The following is a 21,899-nucleotide window of genomic DNA, read 5'->3' on the forward strand; positions in this document are numbered from 1 at the left end:
GTGCTGTCTATGACTTCCTATATGAGAACTCGTTCACTTCCGATATAAAAAGAATTTGAAGACCAAGCCATTAACAAAGGGCAATGCAATAAGACATCAAGATCTCCCACCCCAGAGAACAAGGCAGATGCCAGCCTAATCCGAAGGCTGTGGGTGTCCAGTATGTTGGCTGGACAGGTATCCGCCATCGAGCCTGCTTCAGGTTGATATCGACGCACAAGCGCTAGAAACACTATTGCAATACACGATCCAGAAGATGCGCGCAGAGAACCCTGCTCCTCAGTAGAATTATATTGAGGTATGGCACGCTTTACCAGCACAATTTCAAACAGGACTTACCTTCAAGTTCGGACAGAGAAGCACAGCCCATGCCGATGTGTCTTTGTATTATGTCTTCCCTATGTGTTTTTCGACTTGGCAGTACCACCAGTTTCGGAGGCCCTGGGATTGATCTCCTCATCCTTGAACGATTCAGAGCACAGTTTGGGGCGTATTTCACCAGAAAGTGTTGATTCTGGAGCCTCATTACGATCATTTTCGACGAATTGGTACCTTAAATGTTGATCTCAACTCTAGTCCATTCGGTTGGTGTGCTGTCATATATGTCCTTCATGGACAAAGAAGGCTCGATACTGGATAAACTCACAGTTACGCCTGGATGTAGACAATGGATAGACGGGGAACATGGAAGAGACATTTATGCTAGAGTAATGCTGGATCGAAGCCTGAGGCATTTTCGCCGTCAAATTCTCCAGTTGTGGGTTCATAGAGTGTAGAGTTGTGGGCACAAAACCTATACCATAGAGGTCAGTGTTTCTGGTGCCACTGAGATCAAATATGTAAAATAGCAAAGATGTTCCTAGTGCCACTATAATCACGTGTTGAGCAGTTGGCGATAGCCTCGATGGCAGCAGCCTGGAGACTACCTAGGTATTGATTCGAGTTTCATGCATTCGACTTCTCGAATTTGACAGTGTCAGTTCCGAGAGCAAGTCGATATGTTCTGAGTGCCAGAATTCTCAAGTTCTGAGAATAGAACTAGAACATAGTCAATATGTGACGGATCTCATAGGCTACATAACGCGGAGCTCCCTTCGTAGGTAGTAGTAGTGTGTAAATCAGTGTTATGTAGGTCTCTAAGATGCGAGCGCCGTAGGCCGCCTACGAGGTGCTATATATAGTGCTATCAGGCCAGAACAACCCTATCCGTTGTCACACAATATTTGCCATGGTAAGGTGAAATAAGCTCTAACCTGTACTCTACCGTAGATGAAACCTATAAATCTGCACTGCCACCTTCGCCTCGCTCAAGGCTCAATGGACACCAATGCATTGCTGCGAAACCCGGCGGCAATTGAAACAGAACACTGCGGGGTCCCAGGACTGTCGCGTGCCAGGCCGCTATATGGGTAGGTTGTTCTCTAAGCGCCGAGCTGCTCACCCAAGGACAAAAGCCTTCTTGTGGCACGACTCGAAATTCTTCACCATCATTGTGTTGCTCGGGTCTATTTGGCACTCACAATGGCATCAAGCTCAAAGGTAACGCATCGTCGACTCATCAAGAAGTACAACATTTACTTTGATCCTCCTCTCGCGATTCCATTTCAGTACCCAACGAGTTGGTCGGAGACTCGTAGGAGCATCGTAAACCATATTCAGAGTCTAGGGAAGGAGCAATATGCCGATTATCATGAAAGCATTCATTGTGACTCTCTTCATCGTCCATGGAGAGAACAAGTGCTGCGTCGCGCAAAACATACGGCGCAGCTAGCTAATAGATGCCTCGCTGACCGCAAAAACGAACCCGGCTGGAGATTTACGGTAGAAGAAGAAGTCATGGCCAGAATGTCCGTTGAAGTGGCTTGGTGAGTATTGATCGAATTTCTGTCTGGCTTATTTATGACTGATTTTGACCTGTTCACCTGAAGTTCGAGATGTCGGGGCCGACTATGGCGATCTGAACGGGAAGTTGACGCTGGAAACACCATTGAGGAGGCTGCGAAACGGCTACAACAGCGTCAAATGCATCGAGTGCCTTGCCTATGTAATCCTAATGAGCTCATGGGAGACGACATGTAAGTCCTAGGTTCCCCGTACTTTCAAAGATGATTACTAAGATGAACGCGAGAAGTGAGCCAGGAATCAATCCTCTGTTCGATTGCCAAATAGATGAAGCCATAGTTTACCCTCCAATGCTTCAGTCCCAGTTGTCGAGGCGCGAAGAGAGACCGGATAGAGTGTACGGACTGCGGCAAACAAGGAAGCTGGAGCGCATTCTTGGTCTGCCAGACAAAAGACCCTCTGCAAATGGCCAGTGCATCAGCGACACCATCAGAAGCCATCCATTCCGAGAAGATATGGAACCTGTTCTTTTCCCTTTTCTCATTCTCGAGGCGAAGTCTGAGAAGGGATCGGACTCCCTGAGCGATGCTGCAGATCAAACGGCGTTTTCGATAAGGGAATTACTAGAACTCCAAGAAGGTCTCAGAATCGCAGCTGGGGAAAGTCTTGATTGGGAGGCCGATCCTCTTGTATGGTTCTTGTCTTATAAAGGGGAGGAATGGAAGGTTTGCATTGCGTATATCGACACCCAAAAAGGTCACAAGAACTATGTAAGTCGCTCTAAGAGAAGATGGTGGATCCTAACCTGACCTAAGATCTATAGCGAGTTGTTGAGCTTTGGCGAGGCGCTATCAATACAAGGGACAATTCACTTCGTCTCTTACTGATAATCGACTACATCTTGGATTGGGCTCGTGACATCTACCGTGATACTATCATCCGGAGACTTAAGCGATTGGCCATTTCTGATACAAGAAGTACTGAATACCAGGACAGTGATGTTTTCTCTACAACAGACAGAGTCAGATTGTGGGCAGTCGCAGACGAAGAAAACCGTGGATTGGGGAGTTCCGAAGGGGAAATATCTGTGAAGGATGGCTTTCGTTCATTTGATACACGCCAGGGAGTGATTCGCGATATTCGCTATATCCAGAGCAAGTTCTTGGGTATCTTCATCACAAGTGAAAATCTGGAAACCGTTCTCAATTCAACAAATACACAGAACGAATCTCAAGCTCTGGCGTTGTCTCTTCTCGCTCGTCTACTCGAAGGTTGGAGAGTGAAAGAGGAAACCTTAGACGCACTCGAGTCTGACTGGACAGGCAGAGATCGAGGCCTCCAAACAAACCAACAACGGAATTTTCTGGTGGTTGTCACGGTCACTGCGTACCTAACGCCAGACTGGGAACAGACAAGAGAATTATGCTACCTTGCTGTGGAAGAAGGTGCCGTGGATGATCTCCTAAAACACGCTGGCCGAAGACTTGCCCAAGATCACACATTGTCTGACCTTCCATTTGTAGGCAAGGATGCCTTCAGCAGTAGCATATCGACTTTCCGCCACCAGTCCGCGAAGGAAAACTTGTTAGCTTGCATTTCTCGCATTTGCCTTTCTACAGGAATTCTGTCCGTACAAGACAACAAGCACAAAGATGCCTTCTCTGTGATTTCAGTGGAAAGATCCGACGAAGGGGCCAAAGTTCGAACTGATACTGTGCTTAAACTTGATGCTGCACTTAATAGAGATTTCATCCGGGGCATATACGATAGACACAAAATTGGCAGAAATGAGCCGTTTTGTCCCTTTTTACGGGCCTCGTCCATCCTTGATGAGCTAGGTCTACCCGGAGACTCATCGCCATCGCAACATGAGTCTCGATGGTTTAGAGGCTGGCCGGGACTCCCTGATATTGATGAGCACCGAGTTCTCGTTGCATATTCTAGTAACCCTATCACAGGATCTGCCGCTCCGAGGCTGTGTCTTTTTGTCACTGATCCAGCTGGTGTTCGCTCAAGTAGATCATATTTCAGGGATTTCTTGCAGTCTGAACCGCCTTGGCATTTTCGTGTTAGAAGATATGACAATAAGCGAGGATGGTCGAATGGCTGGAATCAAGACTTGAAAGAATCGGTAAAAACGGACAAATCAATTCTTCGTCAGCTCGGGGCCTTTGTGGAAGCTCTTCAGGAGCTCGATGCGGACAGACCTCGAGAAATGGATGATACCGATATCAACGAAACTGAACAGCTTTGGGCTCCTAAGCGACCTAACACGTTATGGGATGTCTTGCTCACTGATGGCCTTGAATTTATGTCAGAGGCAACAACAGCCTTTGATATATCTCAAAATCAGCGAGCCTCGACTGGTAGTGTTGAGAATTTTGGGAGGATTCGACAAATACATCGAGAGGACACTCCAAGACAGAGTCTAGGGCCTAAACCAAAAAGCAAACAACCTGAGTTCATGTATCCAGTGGAATCTGACAACCATAAAAACGGCAATAGGGATAGCAACATGGGCCTGTCTGCGTCAACAGTGCAAAATATGGTGGCACAATATCAACAACGGCAACCATCTCTCAGTATACCTCATCCTCCCGTGGTAGGGAAGGAAGAAGCTTTACCCACTCATTTTGCGTCTTCCTGGAGCCAGCCGATTGTGATAGATGACGATCCGGGACCGTCCTGTCCGGTGTCGAGTAAACGCTGCACAAATTCAGAGACGCAAAATCCATTTATGTTATCGACAAAACGGCAGCGTATAAGCCCTCCACAAGAGGTCAATTCTGCTGTTGCCGGATTACAAGGTTTGTATATGGATGACGACACGGTTGCGAAATTGCTTGCCGATGGATTTTTCACTGATATGGAATGTAACTTGGCTGCGAACACATTTTAAAGGCTATTTGAAGATGTGGAGACAGACAACGACGATGTCCTGGATGTCACAGAGTACGTCGGCCCATAGGTGAGGGCATTAGTGGATCTTGAGTTGCCCTAGTCAGGAGAGATATGGGTGGAGTGCCGGCTGTCAGGACGTGCAGAATCTGCCACCAAATACCATGGTCTAGATGAGGCGGTAGGGTAGTCTCAGTAAGAAAATGAGTGGTAACGATAATGATTCAGGCGTTATCGTCAGCGAAGCCGAACGATGTAGGCCAGTAGGACAGACACTTGACGGGAACCCCGACGTTTATAACACGAGGGCGGAGAACATTAGGCACGTATTATTCTAGATGTTGCATGATCTTGGGGATGTCGTTTCCGTATAACTCGATCCGAATAGATCTTAGATAATAAAATCGAAAAACTGCTAAGAATCGATGGTGGCGAAGACGTAAAGGGAGGAGAATGAGAGATTATTGTAGTAATGTCATCCATATATAGACAATGCTTTGCTTCTTTAAGAGGTGAATTTGCTATTTGCAGATTAACTGTAATGCTCCAAATCTTGCCGTCCAGAATCGGAGGCGTCCTACCGCCTTAATAAGGGCTGAGGCCCCGATCGGGGTTCGCCGTTTGAAGTGCTCGCTGTTCTAGTGGCTACTTGGCATGTATACAAAACAGTCGAATCTTCAATTTCCGAGTAGGCTAGACTTTAATTAGCAGTAGTTTCATCTATCAAGAAGATAAGAAGATTTAAGCTAGTTAGAAAAAAAACTATATAATTTCGATTATACATAACGAATAGGTGAGCAATGTCAGATGGTTCGCTGAGAGCTATCATGGACTGCTCTTCACTACAACATTAGAGCTATCTTCGGTATCAACCTTGGCTCGACTTCAACCTCGAACTAATTTAGGATAGGTCTCTTGCCCCTGATAAATAGGGGCTTCCTGGTCACAGTAACCAAGACTCCCGATGGCGGCATGTGCCGTCTGGCAGTTTGGGTTGCGCCCTTGCTTTTTGTAGCAGACACTGATTAGCTGCTCCAGGTATGTGTGGTAATGAGCGTTTCGCAGCGTAATATCGACAGAGTAAAGTTGTGTATTAGTGAAGAAAGATGTTGTAGTAGATAGTTACCTTGGAAATTCCGAATAGAGATGGAGGGGAGTCAGAAGAGGAGTGGAGGAGTATCAAAGTGTGTTGTATCGCATAAGACTATTCGAGAAGGATTTAAGCTGAAAACCCAAACAGCCAGCAAGATATTTATTGCTACCAGTACCGTTGGTCTGGAGTCTAGAGTGCACTCTGTATTCGTCCACGTGACCTTGATAGTAATTTTGGGTGAGGAGATTTAGAGATATGATGTCGGCCACCCACAACTTCTCTCCTTTGTGTGTTTATATTCTGATCTCTTCGGCCTCTCATATCACACCTTGCCTTTGTCTGCCTTCAAGTTTGTGTTCACGGGCAGACCAAGCTTAGCACGGTCTCCACCAACACACGTCTTTCTCTTCCTTTGACGCACCTTGACACAGACTCGACACAACACAACACAACACGGGTTCACGATCCGGGCCAACTAGAGAAAAAAGAGGCAAAAAACCAGAACAGACAGCACCCCAGGTAATTTGAGAATGATGGTGCCCAAAACCCCCAAAAGTTCCCTCCACCGTCTCTACCATCTTCACTCTCCTTCTCGCGCAACTACAGTTTTGTCGCCCTTCCACCATCGCTACCATCGCCACCATCCTCTCGCTCAATCCGACTTCTGCTTTAGCTCTTCCGTCTCCAGCGGCGATAACAAGGCACGTCTTGCAAAACCTCAGGCCAAGGAGGCCGCGACAGACTACTACATCATCATCGACTCACGCAACCAGCCGAGCAGGCTCACGAGCATGGCCCGCAAAATCCTGAATACTATTATCAAGCGTACGTCTCTCTCATCTCATCTATCTATTTATCTGTCTGTTTGTCGATCTTTCTCCGTCATATCGCGCCAAACCCATCTGGCATCATGCCACCTGCAACATAACTACTCGCGAACCACCTGCTGACTCCAAGACAAACCAGGCAACACCCCGGAGCATCCCCCCCTACCGTCTTAGATCGACGTTGTGGCCCACTCCTCGGAAGACGGCGCCGCGATCCACGCCACCCAGTTCTCCTTCTCCGCCAAGGCGCGGTCGGTGGAGCAGATGGAGTCGATGATGACCAGCCAGGTAGCCCACGGCGTCGTCCAGGCCATTGGTCGCCTCTCCGCCTTTCCCTACTGGGTCCTTGGCAGCGTCGGCGTCAGCGTCGGCGTCGGCGTCGGCGTCGGCGTCGGCATCGTCGTATGGCTCACCGGCGGCAAAGATGTCGCGCTCGCTCGTGCGCGCGCTGGTGCTGGCTCTGGTGCTACTGTGGCAGTAGATGGAACTGATCGCGACTTCCGTCAGCATACGGCAAGCAAGCCACGCAGCTCAGTCTAGTTCTCGTCTCCGTCCTGGTCTAGTTGCACTGTCGTGGGTACGTTTGATTCGTTCATTATTTCTTTCCTCCACTTGAATCTGTATCTCGGTTGCCTGAATAAGATCAAGGCGCATGCTGACCGTCAACCAGGTTAAAATCAGCTACTCATGGTTTGACAACGGGTGTCACGGCCCTCCATTATTTTGCGACACATCCCAATACGTGTGGTATATAGCGAATTGTCCGAGGCTCGGATGACAAACGACGGAACATGTATTGTATTAAGAAATAATCACCACTCAACGGACTTCTACGCGCCATGCCTCTGCAGGCGCTACGGGTAATCAATAGGACACTGAACACTCATCCATGCACGCTTGAAAAACCCGTTATTGTGAACTTAGCCCTCTTCTGTATAACTGCCTAAGTATGCTTATATTTGATCTATGGTAGAGGTTTGATAATGCCGAACTTGGACCGGCTGCTCGGTGAATGCTCCTTCTTTGTAGCGAATCTATTACATTCTAGTCTTGCTCGACTTAGCCAAGTAAGAATACTAGCTACTTGTGGCACTGCCTCTCCTCAATGCCAGCTTACCACCCAAACTAGAATCAGTAGGCGAACCTCGAGGTGGCTGCTGAAAACAAGCTCGGGATCACGACGATGATCGCAACGACGTGGCATCCTTTGCTGGAAGGGGAAACAATCGAGAGGCATCCTTAAGTTGGTCAGCGCTATCCTCTAGCAATCTGTCGGCTCTACTAGGCCCCACTTCCAGAATAAGTAATAGGATACAGAGTAGAGAGAAGTCAAGCATGTCACAGCACACACAATGTCTGCCAACTCTTCATGAGGAACCAGGACGCTCAGAGGATGTCAACGGCGCCTGGGCCTGTTCCCCATTCTTGTAACTTCGCATTGATCGTCTTGTAAGACGGACCGAGCATCAGAAGGATATTCGCGATCACCCTAATAGTGAGGCGAGACGGACCACTTGGGTGACATGATTTGTCCGCTATAGCTGATCGATGTTGCTGATATCATTGTACATACCTAACATAGATCAAGTTCGAGAATCGACATTCAGACGACAGCTCCGTATGACATCATATTCCTGTTGTTCAATCCAACCCAAGTCAGCCCCCATGAGGTCAAATGTTAACGGGAGTTGGTTCGAGTCCTCGATAGATAATTATAGCAATCGTCGAGCCGCTATCGTTTTGAAAGGAGTCTTTCACGTCCAAGAAAATCCTCGAAGTACTGTTTATACACAGTACAGTGGAACGGCATGATTCGCATGCCATGTGACTCTGAAGCATTGTCTAGCTTTACGCATATATGAAAGTAAGCAACCAGCAGGCTGCGCGTTATACCGTCAACACTATGCAGACAGAAACGAGTAATGCTCGATGAGAAGAGGCGGATGTATGTGGAGATATCTCCTGGAGTTCTCGATTCTTATCTATATAGATAGTCTTCTCTGATAGTTACGAACGAAAATAATTAGATTAGTCAATAAACCAATTCTCAGAGCTCATATCAGAACTAGAAGTAAGTAATTTTCATGTAGGAGATAATCAAAGGCAAGGAAGCAGACACGTAAGATGTTAGGGTATCTGGAAACGAAGTCCTATAGGCCTGTAAGGCTTAGTTTTATTTTTGGCTCACAGCAACTTTAACCAGGTGACAGATTGAGGCTATCCCTATCAGCGCCGCAGGCAACACACCAAGCACACCCACCGCACACCCACTGCACAGGTTAAGCAGCAGCAGCACTGGCATACTCACGAAGAAGGAAATGGGCGAGGGTAAGATTTGGGTAGTATGTTAATCTGTAGTATCGTTGTGAACGCTTGTGGGGTATCGCTAATACTTTGCACCCGACTTCTTCTCACGGTCAATCTGATCCTGGTCGATAATGATAACTGCTTTCCCCCTTATCCTTCCTGCATGAACCATTTCGACCAGCTCTTTGATTTTGTCGAGTCCCTTGTATACACTTGTCTTTACTGCTAATCCGCTTTCAGCAATGAATTTGAGCATGCCTCTGCTCTCTTCCGGTGAGCAGAGGATACTGCCTTGGACCCTGACATCCCGGAGGGCTAGGTCTGCGAAAGGGATATTGACAACGTCTGGCTGACCCATCTGTACCATGAGTCCATGCATTTTCGTCAACGCACACGCCAAAGCTGCTGCATCTGGTGCGTCTGATATCGTGAGCGCAGCATCAACGCCCTCGCCGTCGGTTGCCTCTAGAATCTGCTTGACCACCGCGTCTTTGCCCTCCCGCGCGTCTGCAACAATGTCTGCTCCACATTCTTTTGATAACTCTAGTCCCTCGTCCCTCGCATCGACGCCGACAACCCTGAGCCCCCTTTTCTTGGCGAATTGAATGCCAATATGACCGAGCCCACCTCCCGAACCAACAATCGCGAGCCACTGGCCAGGCTTGAGATCAGCCTGGAGGACGCCTCTCCAAACAGTCCGTCCAGCGCACGCCAGGGGTGCTGCACTGAGAAAGGAAACCTCGTCAGGAAGCAAAGTTGTCGACCGGGCATCGACCAGCGCATATTCCGCAAAGAAGCCGTCCCTCTGAACCCCCGAGTGGCCCTCAATATTCGCACAGTACTGCCTCCAACTCTCAGGCCCTGTGCAATTCCGACACGTGCCGCAGGGGTGAAACGGCAGTCCGCACATTACCCTATCGCTGATTTTGAAGTCTGTGACCGAAGAGCCAACGGCGACGACGGTCCCTGCGCCCTCGTGTGACCCAGTCACGGGCAGTTTCGTGCCGAACGCCCCTGAGTGCACCAAGACATCGGTGTGGCAGTGAGATGCAGTGGCGATCTTGACTAGCAGATCGTGGGGGCCGATGTCTGAGGGAACGGGAACGGTGTTGACTTGATACGGCTTGCCATATTCGACGACCTGCGCGGCCTTCATAGACTTGGGGATGTCATGTATATACATAGTAAAATATTTAGATGCTTATGGACAGAGCAAAGTGAAATGAAACCTCTTCTTGGCAGGGATCCCACAAGAGTTCAAGTCGGTCCAAGCATCAATATGGGTATTTGCTGGGGTTGCAGAAACTCGAGATTATCGAGGGTCGAAGCATATGGTGTGAAGCTAAAATAGTGCTGTAGGTTTCGGTAATAGACTTCCGAGTCTTAGACTTCAAGACTCCTACTTTGAGACACAAAAAGTCAACTGCTTGGAGAAGACCCAGGTAAAGCTACACGATTCAAAGTTGCTATAAAAATTTCTACCACAGACAATGGTTTAGAAGAAGCCACCTCACTGTGAACTCGTCAGCTTGTAGTAAACGAACGTAACTACGGTTATGTATATCCTGGAGACACTTGTGAAACGGAATCCATCTGTCTTATATAGTTAATATGGTGTATAAAGAAAGAAGCAAAGTAATACATCTAGACCGACTTATAGGTTAGCGGTCTCTCATTGTCTTCCTCAAGCTTCGCTTTCTTCTAGAAGCTGGACCCCTAGGACAGTATTCACCTCGGTATGGCCATAAGCGAGTTGCTGGAAAATGGAGATGATGATTTCGAGAATAAAAGTTTGTGACTCATATATGAGCTGAATGTAGTTCTATAATTGCACTTCATATGTAAGTTCCGTGAAGCTCACTGCCACCCCATCTGGCGAACCACTGTTGTGAGACGATATTTCTGCTCGCATCAAGCGAGTGTGCCCGTGAATTGCTGACTGATTCAAGTATTTGAATCAATTTTCCAAATCAAACGTCGTTGAGTCATCTAATACGCTGCCAGCGTAGCGTACGTCTTGACGATGTTGTGAGAGCCATCCTTCGGCACACAATAGACCAAGATTCCCGTGATACAAGAGCGTGGTGGAGGGGCGACCCCACTTACACGAGACCAGTTGCTTGTATGCACTCATGGCGAGAGACTCACACGACACTCACCAATAAAGGCAATGGCCAGTATATTACGCTTAGAGTAGCTTGCCCAAGCCATCCTCTCTTTTCTGAGGGAAGGCTGGGCCGTTGACATGGCAGTTGGGAGTGGGGGGATGGGAATAAATGGGCGAGTGCCATTGCCAGGTGACACGGGGCGAATGACGGGCGAATAATGGCTCATGGGGAGCCACACGTTCATGTCTCACGATCTGATTTGGTCCCAGCCCGTGATCCCATGCAGTTACAGCCCCCCGGACGCGAGAGAGAAGGGAGAGCAAGAATGGCTATTGGTCAGCTGCTCTTCTGCTCTGTTGTCTCCATGCACATGCACTGCTGCTGAGTATCGAGATACGCTGATAGAGCGAGGACTCCACGAACGTGAGTATCCAAGTGTGACTGAGCTGTAGGAGCCCCTCTCGCCCAGAAGTGCAGCGGTCTAGGCAATGCAACAGGTGCGCCTCTGCGACTGTCTCAGATATCTGGGGCGCAACGGAGTCAGAAAGGGAAAGATTGAATGCTCATTGTGTCGTTTGTTTGTCTGACGATGACACCTCCCACCTTGATTTGTCTCGTCTTGGATTGGGGTGATACACACAATACACACACACACACAATAGATAGCAGACATACTCTAGCCCTTTCCGCGCCCCCCAACTGGCATATTCCGCTCTTGTGGTGAAGTTCTTGAAAGTGTCTGCAGCCACGAGTGCTGCAAGTGGAGATGGGCGAGGAGGGGCGGAGGGGCGGAGGGGTTGGTGGAAACCGAGTGAGGTCATAGGGCGGAGTGCTGCTGTCGAGGACTTCCAGGTTGCGGACGCACCCACGAGGAAGCCGAAGCCAAGGAAGAGGGATGGTGGTGGGACGGCCGAATATGTCCCTGATTTCCGCGATACAGCCTGAGCAGCACATCATCTCGTTTATCAGAACGGTACTCTCCCATGGTATCTGGCGAAGAGATGTTGGGGCTCACCAATCTCTACGATCGCCGGCCTTAGCTTAAGGTACCGGTACCTACCTACCTTAGGTAGTCTCGCAGCCCATGCCTTATGCCACGCAAAGGTGAAGTGTCAGCCACATGGAAGTATCCAAGAGTAGAGTTACGGTAGATGGGACGTGTGGAAAGCTGCTATCGTAACAGAGTTGGAGTTGCAGCGCAGGGCAGAACCTGCCCCGGTGAGCACCTTCACCTTTGAGAGGAAATTTCAATATTTCCTGGAAGCGGAGGAGGCTTGGGGGATGATAAGCTTTCACATAAGGTATAACGTTAAGGACCCTCCTGCAAACCTACTACCTAGGTATATAGCAGAAGCGTAGTAGGTAACGGTAGGGTCAGGCTTGGCCGTTTGCGCCAAGCCATGCCATCATATCTCTCTCTCTCTCTCTCCCCTCCCCTCTTTCGAGGGTGGGCACACGCACCGAGTAAGGAACAGCAAGCAAGAGCAGAGCAGGAAATGTAGCTACTGTAAGTCATGCAGTGTAGGATGTAGGATAAGAGAAACGGCGCAAGCTTGATTATTAGAGCTTACCAAACGCCGTCTACTCTCTTTTCAGGAAAGGCCCGTACTAGCATAATGTAGGGTAGGTGGACAGACTAACGTTACCTAACTACTATGTAAGGCCCAGCCAGGTCCGGCCTCTATCTCCAGACCCCTCCGCTCACTGCCCGATCTTCTTACCACCGACACAACCTTCACACAACGATTATTCCTTCTTCTCGCACTCCTCCTCACATTCTCCGTCTTCGTCCTGTTGCTTCTCCGAAGAGAGGCGGAGAGACAGAGAGACAGAGCAGAACAGAAGACAAGAGAAGAGAAGAGACGGGGAGAAAGATAACTGTCTTTGCCTCTATATTATATCATCGTCGTCATCATCATCAGTGTTGCTGTTGTTATTGTTCCTTGTATTTTGGGTTGCTGCCGTTATCCTACCCTTGCCAATCGTCGTCGATCTGCAGCCGCCGCATGCTTTCGGGCCTTACATCACATCACATAACATAGCAGCAGCAGCAGAGCATACCTATCTTACCTACCTTACCTTACCTACCATGGTCAATCACCACCAGCCTCACTCGGAGCCAGACTTTTGTATTTCCTTTCCACGCAGTCGCTCATCTCGCCGCCTCTGAACATTCGTTTCATCGTCTCCGGGCCCCGGCCTCTCTTCCACAACAAGACATCCCTCTAGCCTCTCTATTCAAATGCAATACAAGCCTACCCGCCTCAGTCGTCCCGCACGCACCTGAGCCCCGGTTTTCGAACAAGCGCCCTGCCCCATAATATAATCTGGAAGAGCAACCCGCGTGCGCCCTCCGTGACGCCCGTGACGCCGACATCTTCGCACCCACCCCGAGTCGCATCCCGAGTCGCATCTCGCCATCCAGCTCCGTATCTTCGTCTAGATCGAGCTCCTCATCATCATCATCATCTTCCAATCCGTGCAAATCGATTGATTTCATAATCGCCGCAAGCCGAGCCAGCATAAACGCCTCCCCAACCCCAATCATCGATCGCTTGCTTTCTACATAGGTGTCCAGCTCCTTCGCCCAAGGAAATTGCGCAACTGGACAGCATCGCATCCCAACGCTGGAAAGGCCACACAGACGCACAGGAATCTCCCCAGCGAGCGATTGCCCACCTGTCCCCTCGTCGCGCAAACGCATAGCAAACAGTTTTTGGCCTCTCCTGTCTGTCTCGTGGATTGCCATATCATAACAAGGAGCCAGAGGTTGCGCCGCATCATCACCGGTTCAGGCCCGTGACAGAGTTCCCGCCACCGATCCGATCGATAGACAAGCATCGCATACGCTGACGACACTCCGTCTGCCTTCGCACTCTCACGCATACATATCTCGTTCGTGCGTCGTTGGGAGCATTGCACTCGCGGCCGTCCGTGTTGTCAGTAGCTCTGTTCGGCCTGGCCAATCCAAATCACTTCCTGGAATCCCAACATCATTACCTCTTGCGATACACACGAGCGCGCATTAGGTTGGGCAACAAATACTGAAACGGGCCGCCGGTGCATCTCGCGCATCTCACAACGCTGCGCTTCCTTGTTCAAAATTCCCATATAGATCTATATCCGTTCAGACGATCCATCTCAACAATGAACGGGACACAGCCGCCGAAAGACCCTGCTGCTGCGGCAGCCCAACAGGCGGCGAGCAATACAAATGCGAATGGCAGCTCGACGGCGATCAACAAGAAGCGCAAGAAGGACGGCCTGAAGCCCATCATCACCACGGAAAACCCACAAGGGTATGTATATGCACCATTTTCTTTCTTTGTTTCTTGTTCTCTGTCCTCACTATTTTCTGCGGCGTTCTTCTTCTCTTCCTCCTCCTTGCTTCCTTGCCACATTTTCCCGCCTCAGAGAGCCGGCCGTGTTCCGCGGAATACAGATTACGCAGCGCAAGATCCTGTCACCCATCGCCGCTGCGCCAGCCAGCCTTCGAGTCGTTGGCCACCAGACGTGACTGACCGCCCGGCGAGTCCATGTGCTTGATTGTGCGCTGTGTGCGCATGTGTGTGGCGGGGCTTGCTGGGCTGGGCGGCAGGCATGTCTGCGCTGTGCGCTGTGCATGGGAGGGGGGCAGGCGGGCTCATGGGGTTGTGGTCTAGGGGCGATCAAAGCTTGAGGGGGCCTGTAAGAGTGCTTCCTCACCAGCGTTAACACCCCCACCTGCAACCTGCTGCCTCTCTGGCCCCGTCCCCAAGTCCACACGATATCAACGGCTGATCCACGCTGGCTGGCTGGCTTGGGACCTGGTTACCCTTTCGCACTGCACTATGCGCTCTGCTGCTTCTTGACCTGGCTGCCTCTTTCTCCCTGTCCTGTCTCCATGTTTAAGGATATATTACCCTCGCTGCGCGATGGAGGCAAAAAGGACACAATGCTGAAGACAAGGTCTTTGATTTCCCATTTCTCTACCTCCCCCGCTGCGCATGTTTTACCTGCACCGCCGCCGCCGCCGCCCCGCCATTCACTGATTGACTGACGGACTGAGTGTGCTGCGGGCGAAAATCCCCACGCCCGCCACTCTCACTCCCAGCCCACCGCCTTGTTGTTCCGCGCTCGTTCAGCGTCGAGCTGATGAGCCATCTTCCTCTACTGCTGCTAACCGCTGGACTTCTATGCAGAAATGCCCACGTATCATCCACGATGACCCAGTCGCCTACGTCGTCCTCGGGCCCGGAGGACCCCGCTGAGAACACTGCCGACGAGGAGGACTCTGAAGACTACTGCAAGGGTGGCTACCACCCGGTGTCGGTCGGCGAGAAGTTCAAGGACGGCAGGTACACGGTCGTGCGAAAGCTTGGTTGGGGTCATTTCTCGACCGTCTGGCTCTCGAGGGACAATGCAAATGGGAAGCATGTTGCGCTCAAAGTGGTCCGATCAGCCGCCCACTACACCGAGACTGCCATCGACGAGATCAAGCTTCTGAACAAGATTGTCCAGGCCAATCCTAACCACCCGGGTCGGAAGCACGTCGTCAGTTTACTTGACTCATTCGAACACAAGGGGCCCAATGGCACGCACGTCTGTATGGTGTTCGAAGTGCTGGGCGAGAATCTCTTGGGCTTGATCAAGAAGTGGAACCATCGTGGAATCCCCATGGCGCTCGTCAAACAGATCACCAAACAGGTCCTCCTTGGTCTCGACTATCTCCATCGGGAGTGCGGCATCATTCACACCGACCTCAAACCCGAGAACGTCCTCATAGAGATTGGGGACGTCGAACAGATTGTGAAGAAGGTCGTTAAGAGCGACCCTTCAGAGAAAGAGAACAATCGAAATGGGAGGAGGAGGAGGAGAACGCTCATTACTGGCAGTCAGCCGCTGCCTTCGCCCCTGAACGCGAGCTTCAATCACGCAAATCTATTCCCGTCGCCGTCCCACTCGAGTCTTGGACAGATGCTACATGAAGGTACGACCGCAACTTTGAACGGGCCAAGTCCCGCCGCCCGATGTGTCAAGCTGCTTTGACTATGTTGGACTTTTGGTGCAACAACTCAACTAATATGCATGATATTTAGGTAACAAGTCGAAAGAACCCTCTCCTAGACCTGATGAACAGCAGAAGCAACGGGAGAAGACAGCGTAAGTTATCGGCGCCGCCAATTGGTTGTCATCGATGCCATTTACTAATGCTCTGACATTAGTGATCTTCTTACGAAGGAGGTCTCTGGCATCTCCCTCGACAAGTCATCTACCAGCTCTTCGACTTCGACCGGGGAGAAGCGGAAGGCAGAGGACAATTTTGGCTTCGATATAATCAGTGTCAAGATTGCGGATCTAGGAAATGCTTGCTGGGTCAATCACCACTTCACAAACGATATTCAGACAAGACAATACAGGTCACCTGAAGTGATCCTTGGGGCAAAGTGGGGTGCGAGCACTGACGTGTGGAGCATGGCAGCAATGGTAAGGAGCCCTGTTCTGAGATGCTTGGATTCTCGACGAGATTCCGGTTGCAAAACCTCTTCTTTGCATTGTGCTAACCGCTGCTGTCGCAGGTGTTCGAACTGATCACAGGCGATTACCTCTTCGACCCACAGTCTGGCACCAAGTATGGCAAAGACGACGACCACATTGCGCAGATTATCGAGCTTCTCGGGCCGTTCCCCAAATCATTATGTCTCTCTGGGAAATGGTCACAGGAGATCTTCAATAGAAAGGGTGAGCTCCGGAATATCCATAGGCTGCGACACTGGGCCCTGCCCGACGTTTTGAGGGAGAAGTACCACTTCAAAGAGGACGAGGCAAAACGCATTTCCGACTTCCTTACCCCGATGTTGGAGTTGGTCCCAGAAAAACGAGCGAATGCCGGCGGCATGGCGGGCCNNNCACGTTTGGCTCGACGACACGGCTGGGATGAAAGGAGTCAAGATCGATGGCCTAGAGGTCGGTAGCAGAGGCGAGGGGATAGACGGCTGGGCAAGCGAGGTCAGGAAGCGTTAAGGACGTTCAGGGGGCTCTCCATAGCCCCAATCGCCTTCTATTCGATGTGTAGCGCGCCGTGTTTTAGCAGCGAAGACTTCCATCCATCCTGGGCGTCTCCATTTGGTGTTTTGTACCCCAATCTGGAGAATGAGCGAAAGAGCGGTACCGCGTTCGACAGAGGAATGAATCAACCAACCAACCAACCAACCAGCCAGGGCTTGCACTGCACTTGGGACTGCTCCATGTCAAACCTGTCTCCTTATAGAGTTCTAATTGTGTTCATTCCATACAAGTTCCCTCGCTCTATATTTGGTTTTATACGGCGAAATGGCAGGCCTTTTTGCGAAGAATGGGCGGGATCCGGTGGCCATGTGAGGTGAGTGTGGTATATGAATGCCTACGACGTGATGATACAGAGGTGGGGAGATATATCATGTAGTAGGCCACTTTGGTTGCATAAAAGCGCCTCTCTTACAAATTACGAATAGACATGCTTCATCTGGTAGAATGCTCGGCTCTGCTCCCTTTTTGCTGAATCTTTGATCTGTAGATATGAAGTCTGCCTGTCTGTCCGGAGCCGTTTCCGTCATACGGCACAGACCTCAACGGGCCAGGGACGCCTGCGAAATCTCTAGTGCACGATTTGATGGTGTCATTGCTTATGTCGCCTGGCTGATCTATCACCCCCTTAGTCCCATTTGCAATGTTATGATACAGACAATCTGAGCTGGCGTTCCAAGCCCTCTCCTTTCCCGGAATGGTCCCCTAGCTGCCTGTACCTCAGCGCAGCCTACGCAGTGGCAAGGGATCAATCACTTCTTCTTGCCCTTCTGCGTCATCTTCCTAAACGCCTCGATACCACCCGAACCGATAGGACGGAAATCGGTAGCGCGTTGTTGCGGATCAAAGGTGCTGCGCGGCGCCACCGTGTATGCTGTCGGCAGTCCGACGGGCCGAGCGCGGTTGGGGTTCACGACTGGCGCAAGCAGGCGCTCGCGCTCGACATCGGCCTTGGATCGCGACACCATGGTCATGGAGCCGTTAGCATTCAGGACTTGTCTTCGCTGAGCCATCTTGGCGGCGCTGGAGAGCAAGGGTTAGCATTTTCGTGGCTATAAAGAGGATCAAGGGGTCCACGTACTCGTAGTCGAAGTCGCGCGTCTCAATATGTCTCTTCTTGAAGTCGTCCGTCCGCTTCAGGATCGGTCGGCTCCATTCACCCAGTAGTCGCTCCGCCATGCGCTTGATCTCTGCCTGTGGCCGCTTGCTGCGGGTGTAGAACAGCACCACCTTTCCGATCCCACTGCTGAGCAATGTTTCCTTCTCAATGTTCAGCCGGGTCAGGGCGGTGAAGATCTCGCGCTGGATATTGTACGCTGGCAAGCTACCATCGTTAAGGGGCTCCAGGAAATACTTGACAGACTGAAGGAAGTTGGTCTCGGGATCGAGGACTGCGTGCTGGATGTTGTTGCGGTTGAGGAAGGCAATTACTCGTGGGAGTAGCTTGAGCTTATGGATGGCTGGCTGGCCCTTCTCGCGGGCGTCGTTGTCTGCTACGCAGGCGTTCTCCATTTGGATCTTTAGCTCCGCGATCTGCTCGTCTGCCTCGTCCTCCAGGTCCTACAATCGCAGGCAAGGTTAGCATGCACATACCTAGTGACTCCAAGCGAATCTAAGATAGAATAGACATACGACTTCGTCCTTCTTTCTCCTTCTCTTGGTGGGACCCTTGATCGCCGCATCCATGGCTCTCTCGAGTGCTCTGGCCCGACGCTCCTCAGGCGTCAGGTTCTCTTCGTTCTCAGGAGGCTCAGCAGCATCATCGTCTCTGGCCGCCCGTGCGCCGTCACCACGGGATTTTCGCGTGCGCTTGCCCTCCAACATCTCGCCGTCTGCAGACACGTCATCGTCGGTGCGGCGCTTCTTCTCTCGCCGGCCCTCTTTCGGCTTCTTGGCCGTCTCGCCATCCGGTCGCTTTCGCTTGGATGCCTTGAGGGTCTTTGCGATGTCCTCGTCGATCTCTACGGGGCGCTCCTCGATCGGAGCCGTGGTCGGATCGTAGTCCTCAAACTGATCCTCGTCGACTTCGGACAGGACGTCAGAGTCCTTGTCGGAGGCGTGGCCGCCGTCATCGTCGCTGGCGGGAGAGTCCCGAGCGTAGTCGTTTTCTTCGACGTCGGACATTGTGGCGGTCCAGGTGTGAGGGTAGGGAACGGCGGACGGAGGATAAAGAAAAGTGAGGCTGAGGTGGTGGAAAGCAGTCAAGCTGCCAGGAGGACAGTCGAAAAACTTCGAAAGATGCTTGTCCACAGTTTAGCAAGTTAGCACGTCGATCAGGTGGTCGTTTAATAGAGGAAGGGCTTTTCTCAAGGCTGGAGTCCTGATTGAGCCGTGTAGAGATGTCGCCTAGTCGTCGTGTGGACAATGGACAAAGACCATGGAGGCCAAAAGCTAGGAGGCTAAAAGGCCCGTGCACCCAATTAGGCTTGGCAGCTTATGTAAGGTACGTACCCTCCAGACCAGACTACCAGTGCAGGGTCTGGAATGGATGGTGCCGCCTCAGGCAGGTGCAAAGCTGGGGCAATTTGTTTACTTTCCCTGTTTGTTGCCATCGACGACACTACACTACATTTAGGCGGGCGAAATTCTGCCATGCTGCCCCTTCCCCAGTCTCTTAGTGGGAGGTGTGTCTGCTGAACTGTCTGCATTCTTTACTCTGAGCCGCTATTGTTTGACAACATTAAATGAGCACAACAACCTTTCGGCCTTCTACAAGATGAATCGTCGCACATTTGAGGGTCCCATGGAGTGGGAATACCAGAACCAAGGCCCTGTCGATATCTCCAGTCCCTTCGCTCAGATCTCTCAGAAATCACAGATGGGTGAGTTGCATACTGCTACGGAAACTTTCAACTGCTGCGCTAACGAACATTCGAAATGACAGCTTCCTTCGAGTCTCCGTCAAAATTCGGCGCCAGACAAGGTCCAAATCCCTTCGCCGCGGCTTCAACAACCAATCAGTCTCCCCTCAAAAGCCAGCAACCACAACCTCCTCACTCGTCTTTTTTCACCCCTCAGATCCAGAGACAGTATACTGGTCCGTCGTTCCGGAATCCGGCCTTCACGACGCCCCAGAGACATGTGGAAGACCCCGTGTTTAGTGAGATGTCGGGCATCGAGGATAGCCCGGCCATGACAGACACATCCGAGGTACCCGCGGATACACCTGACGTCGATAGATCAGAAGACTTTGCGAAGATGACCATCACACCAGCGACAGCAAACAGGACATTGTTTGGACGCAAGACCCCAGGCAAGGGTGAGGTACCCCGTGGGAAGCTAGATCTCCACCAGCGGGACAAGGTCCGCAAGAGAAAGCGCCAAGTTGGTGACAAGGATGTCGGAAGCGTTAGATCGAGGCTACCTCATGACTCGGTGGATTCTGAGAGTGATTGGGATGGTCATGAGGCGAGGTCGCGAAGCCCTCACAAGGGGCGCAAGGAGAAGGAGGCGCCTCGCCCTGGCTGGTTCCGCAATTTCCTCGGCGCCATGAACGACAACCCCGCTGTCCCGCTGATTCTGTCTCGGTGGGTGCAACTGTCGGTCAACGTCTTTATCATTGGGGTTTTCATGTGGTTGGTCTGGGGTTTTATCGCCATGATGAGGGCCGATCTGAACGCGGCAACGGAAGCTGAACGGGCCAAGCTATTGGCAGAGATGGAGGCGTGCGCGCACGAGTACACGAAGAACCGATGTGCGCCAAAGTCTGAGCGCCTGCCCGCTCTAGCGATGGTTTGCGACGAGTGGGAGCTATGTATGAACCGGGATCCGACCAGCGTGATGAGGGTTCAGGTGTCAGCGAAGAATGTTGCGCACATCATCAATGAGTTCTGCGGAGCAGTGAGCCTCAAGGCATGGGTAAGTCACCACAATCACTCTGGGACACATATCTTCGTTCATCAGATGCTAACAGTCTCTCAGGGTTTCATTCTGACCACGATACTCGTTGCGATTATCGCCAACAACATAGGCTTTGGACGCTATGCGGCTCCTCCTCCTACAAGCAAACCAGAGTTTCATCCTCCACAGCAGCCGGACTTCCCAATGCTCACGTCTCCTCAACGTGATCCAAACCAGGCCTACATATTTGCGCCGATTGGGCAGACGCCTCGTCACATCCGACGGGCCTTCTTACCGGCAGAGGGGACTGACACAGATGCGTCACCGGATTACAAGGCTATTCTGCCCCCTCCGCAGACCCCTTCCGGCCGAAGAAGCCCGAGCAAAGGAGACCGTGACAGGAGCCCTACTAAGAGTAGGAGAAGTCCAAGCAAGGGTTACTAGGCAATAGCACGTGTTCTTTGATTCTGCTGGCTGGGTCGGAGTTTTGTACATTAATGTGCCCAGGAAAAGTGTATGATCTGGACTTGGTGATAGTCGGCGGTCAAGGTCAAGGTCTAGGTATCAAGGGTTTTGGATGGAAACAAGACAAGCATTACATTTGAATGAACTGGAACTTGTGACTCTCGAAAAGCTTCTATTGCTTAAAACGGGATATGTATTCTTGCCTACGTTTGTTCAATGGTCAAAATCGGAAGACCCTGGTCGCGGTTTTAAACAGCCAATGAATTGCAATCTGTCTTGAAGGTTGCGAAGCCGAAGGGAGCGGAACTCCTGGCAATACGAATTAGAGTCTCCTCAGTCTCCGGGAAGGCTCAGGAAAAAGAGATGCAACGCGTCGAGGAAATGGTCCGTTCTGCTTCTGGAAAGCATTGAGGATGATCCCTCATTGAATCTCATTGAGCTTTGCCTTGTTCTCCTGTATTGTATCGATGCACA

General features: G+C 51.0%; 5 protein-coding genes across 5 annotated transcripts; 3 read left to right on the forward strand and 2 right to left on the reverse strand.

The window, feature by feature from the left end:
• Window positions 1-6,624: 6,624 nt before the first annotated feature.
• UCRPA7_8750 (hypothetical protein) lies at window positions 6,625-7,200 on the forward strand (the record flags this gene model as incomplete). The annotated part of the gene is made up of 2 exons (XM_007921261.1): window positions 6,625-6,658; window positions 6,863-7,200. The coding sequence occupies 2 exons, from the start codon at window positions 6,625-6,627 to the stop codon at window positions 7,198-7,200; spliced, it is 372 nt and encodes a 123-aa protein (XP_007919452.1).
• A 1,846-nt stretch (window positions 7,201-9,046) lies between these two features.
• UCRPA7_8751 (putative alcohol dehydrogenase protein) lies at window positions 9,047-10,150 on the reverse strand (the record flags this gene model as incomplete). Its single annotated transcript, XM_007921262.1, has 1 exon — window positions 9,047-10,150. The coding sequence occupies one exon, from the start codon at window positions 10,148-10,150 to the stop codon at window positions 9,047-9,049; it is 1,104 nt and encodes a 367-aa protein (XP_007919453.1).
• Window positions 10,151-14,222: 4,072 nt separating this feature from the next.
• Window positions 14,223-14,592, forward strand: UCRPA7_8752 (hypothetical protein; the record flags this gene model as incomplete). The annotated part of the gene is made up of 2 exons (XM_007921263.1): window positions 14,223-14,374; window positions 14,490-14,592. The coding sequence occupies 2 exons, from the start codon at window positions 14,223-14,225 to the stop codon at window positions 14,590-14,592; spliced, it is 255 nt and encodes an 84-aa protein (XP_007919454.1).
• Window positions 14,593-17,872: 3,280 nt separating this feature from the next.
• Window positions 17,873-19,244, reverse strand: UCRPA7_8754 (putative transcription factor iws1 protein; the record flags this gene model as incomplete). Its single annotated transcript, XM_007921264.1, has 3 exons — window positions 17,873-18,143; window positions 18,202-18,680; window positions 18,753-19,244. The coding sequence occupies 3 exons, from the start codon at window positions 19,242-19,244 to the stop codon at window positions 17,873-17,875; spliced, it is 1,242 nt and encodes a 413-aa protein (XP_007919455.1).
• A 592-nt stretch (window positions 19,245-19,836) lies between these two features.
• Window positions 19,837-21,404, forward strand: UCRPA7_8755 (putative nuclear envelope protein; the record flags this gene model as incomplete). The annotated part of the gene is made up of 3 exons (XM_007921265.1): window positions 19,837-19,942; window positions 20,005-20,978; window positions 21,042-21,404. 3 exons carry the CDS (start codon window positions 19,837-19,839, stop codon window positions 21,402-21,404), a joined length of 1,443 nt encoding a protein of 480 aa, XP_007919456.1.
• Window positions 21,405-21,899: the final 495 nt, after the last annotated feature.

This window comes from Phaeoacremonium minimum (assembly GCF_000392275.1).
Source record: "Phaeoacremonium minimum UCRPA7 unplaced genomic scaffold PA7_03_scaffold_607, whole genome shotgun sequence".
Taxonomy (NCBI): Eukaryota; Fungi; Ascomycota; class Sordariomycetes; order Togniniales; family Togniniaceae; genus Phaeoacremonium; species Phaeoacremonium minimum.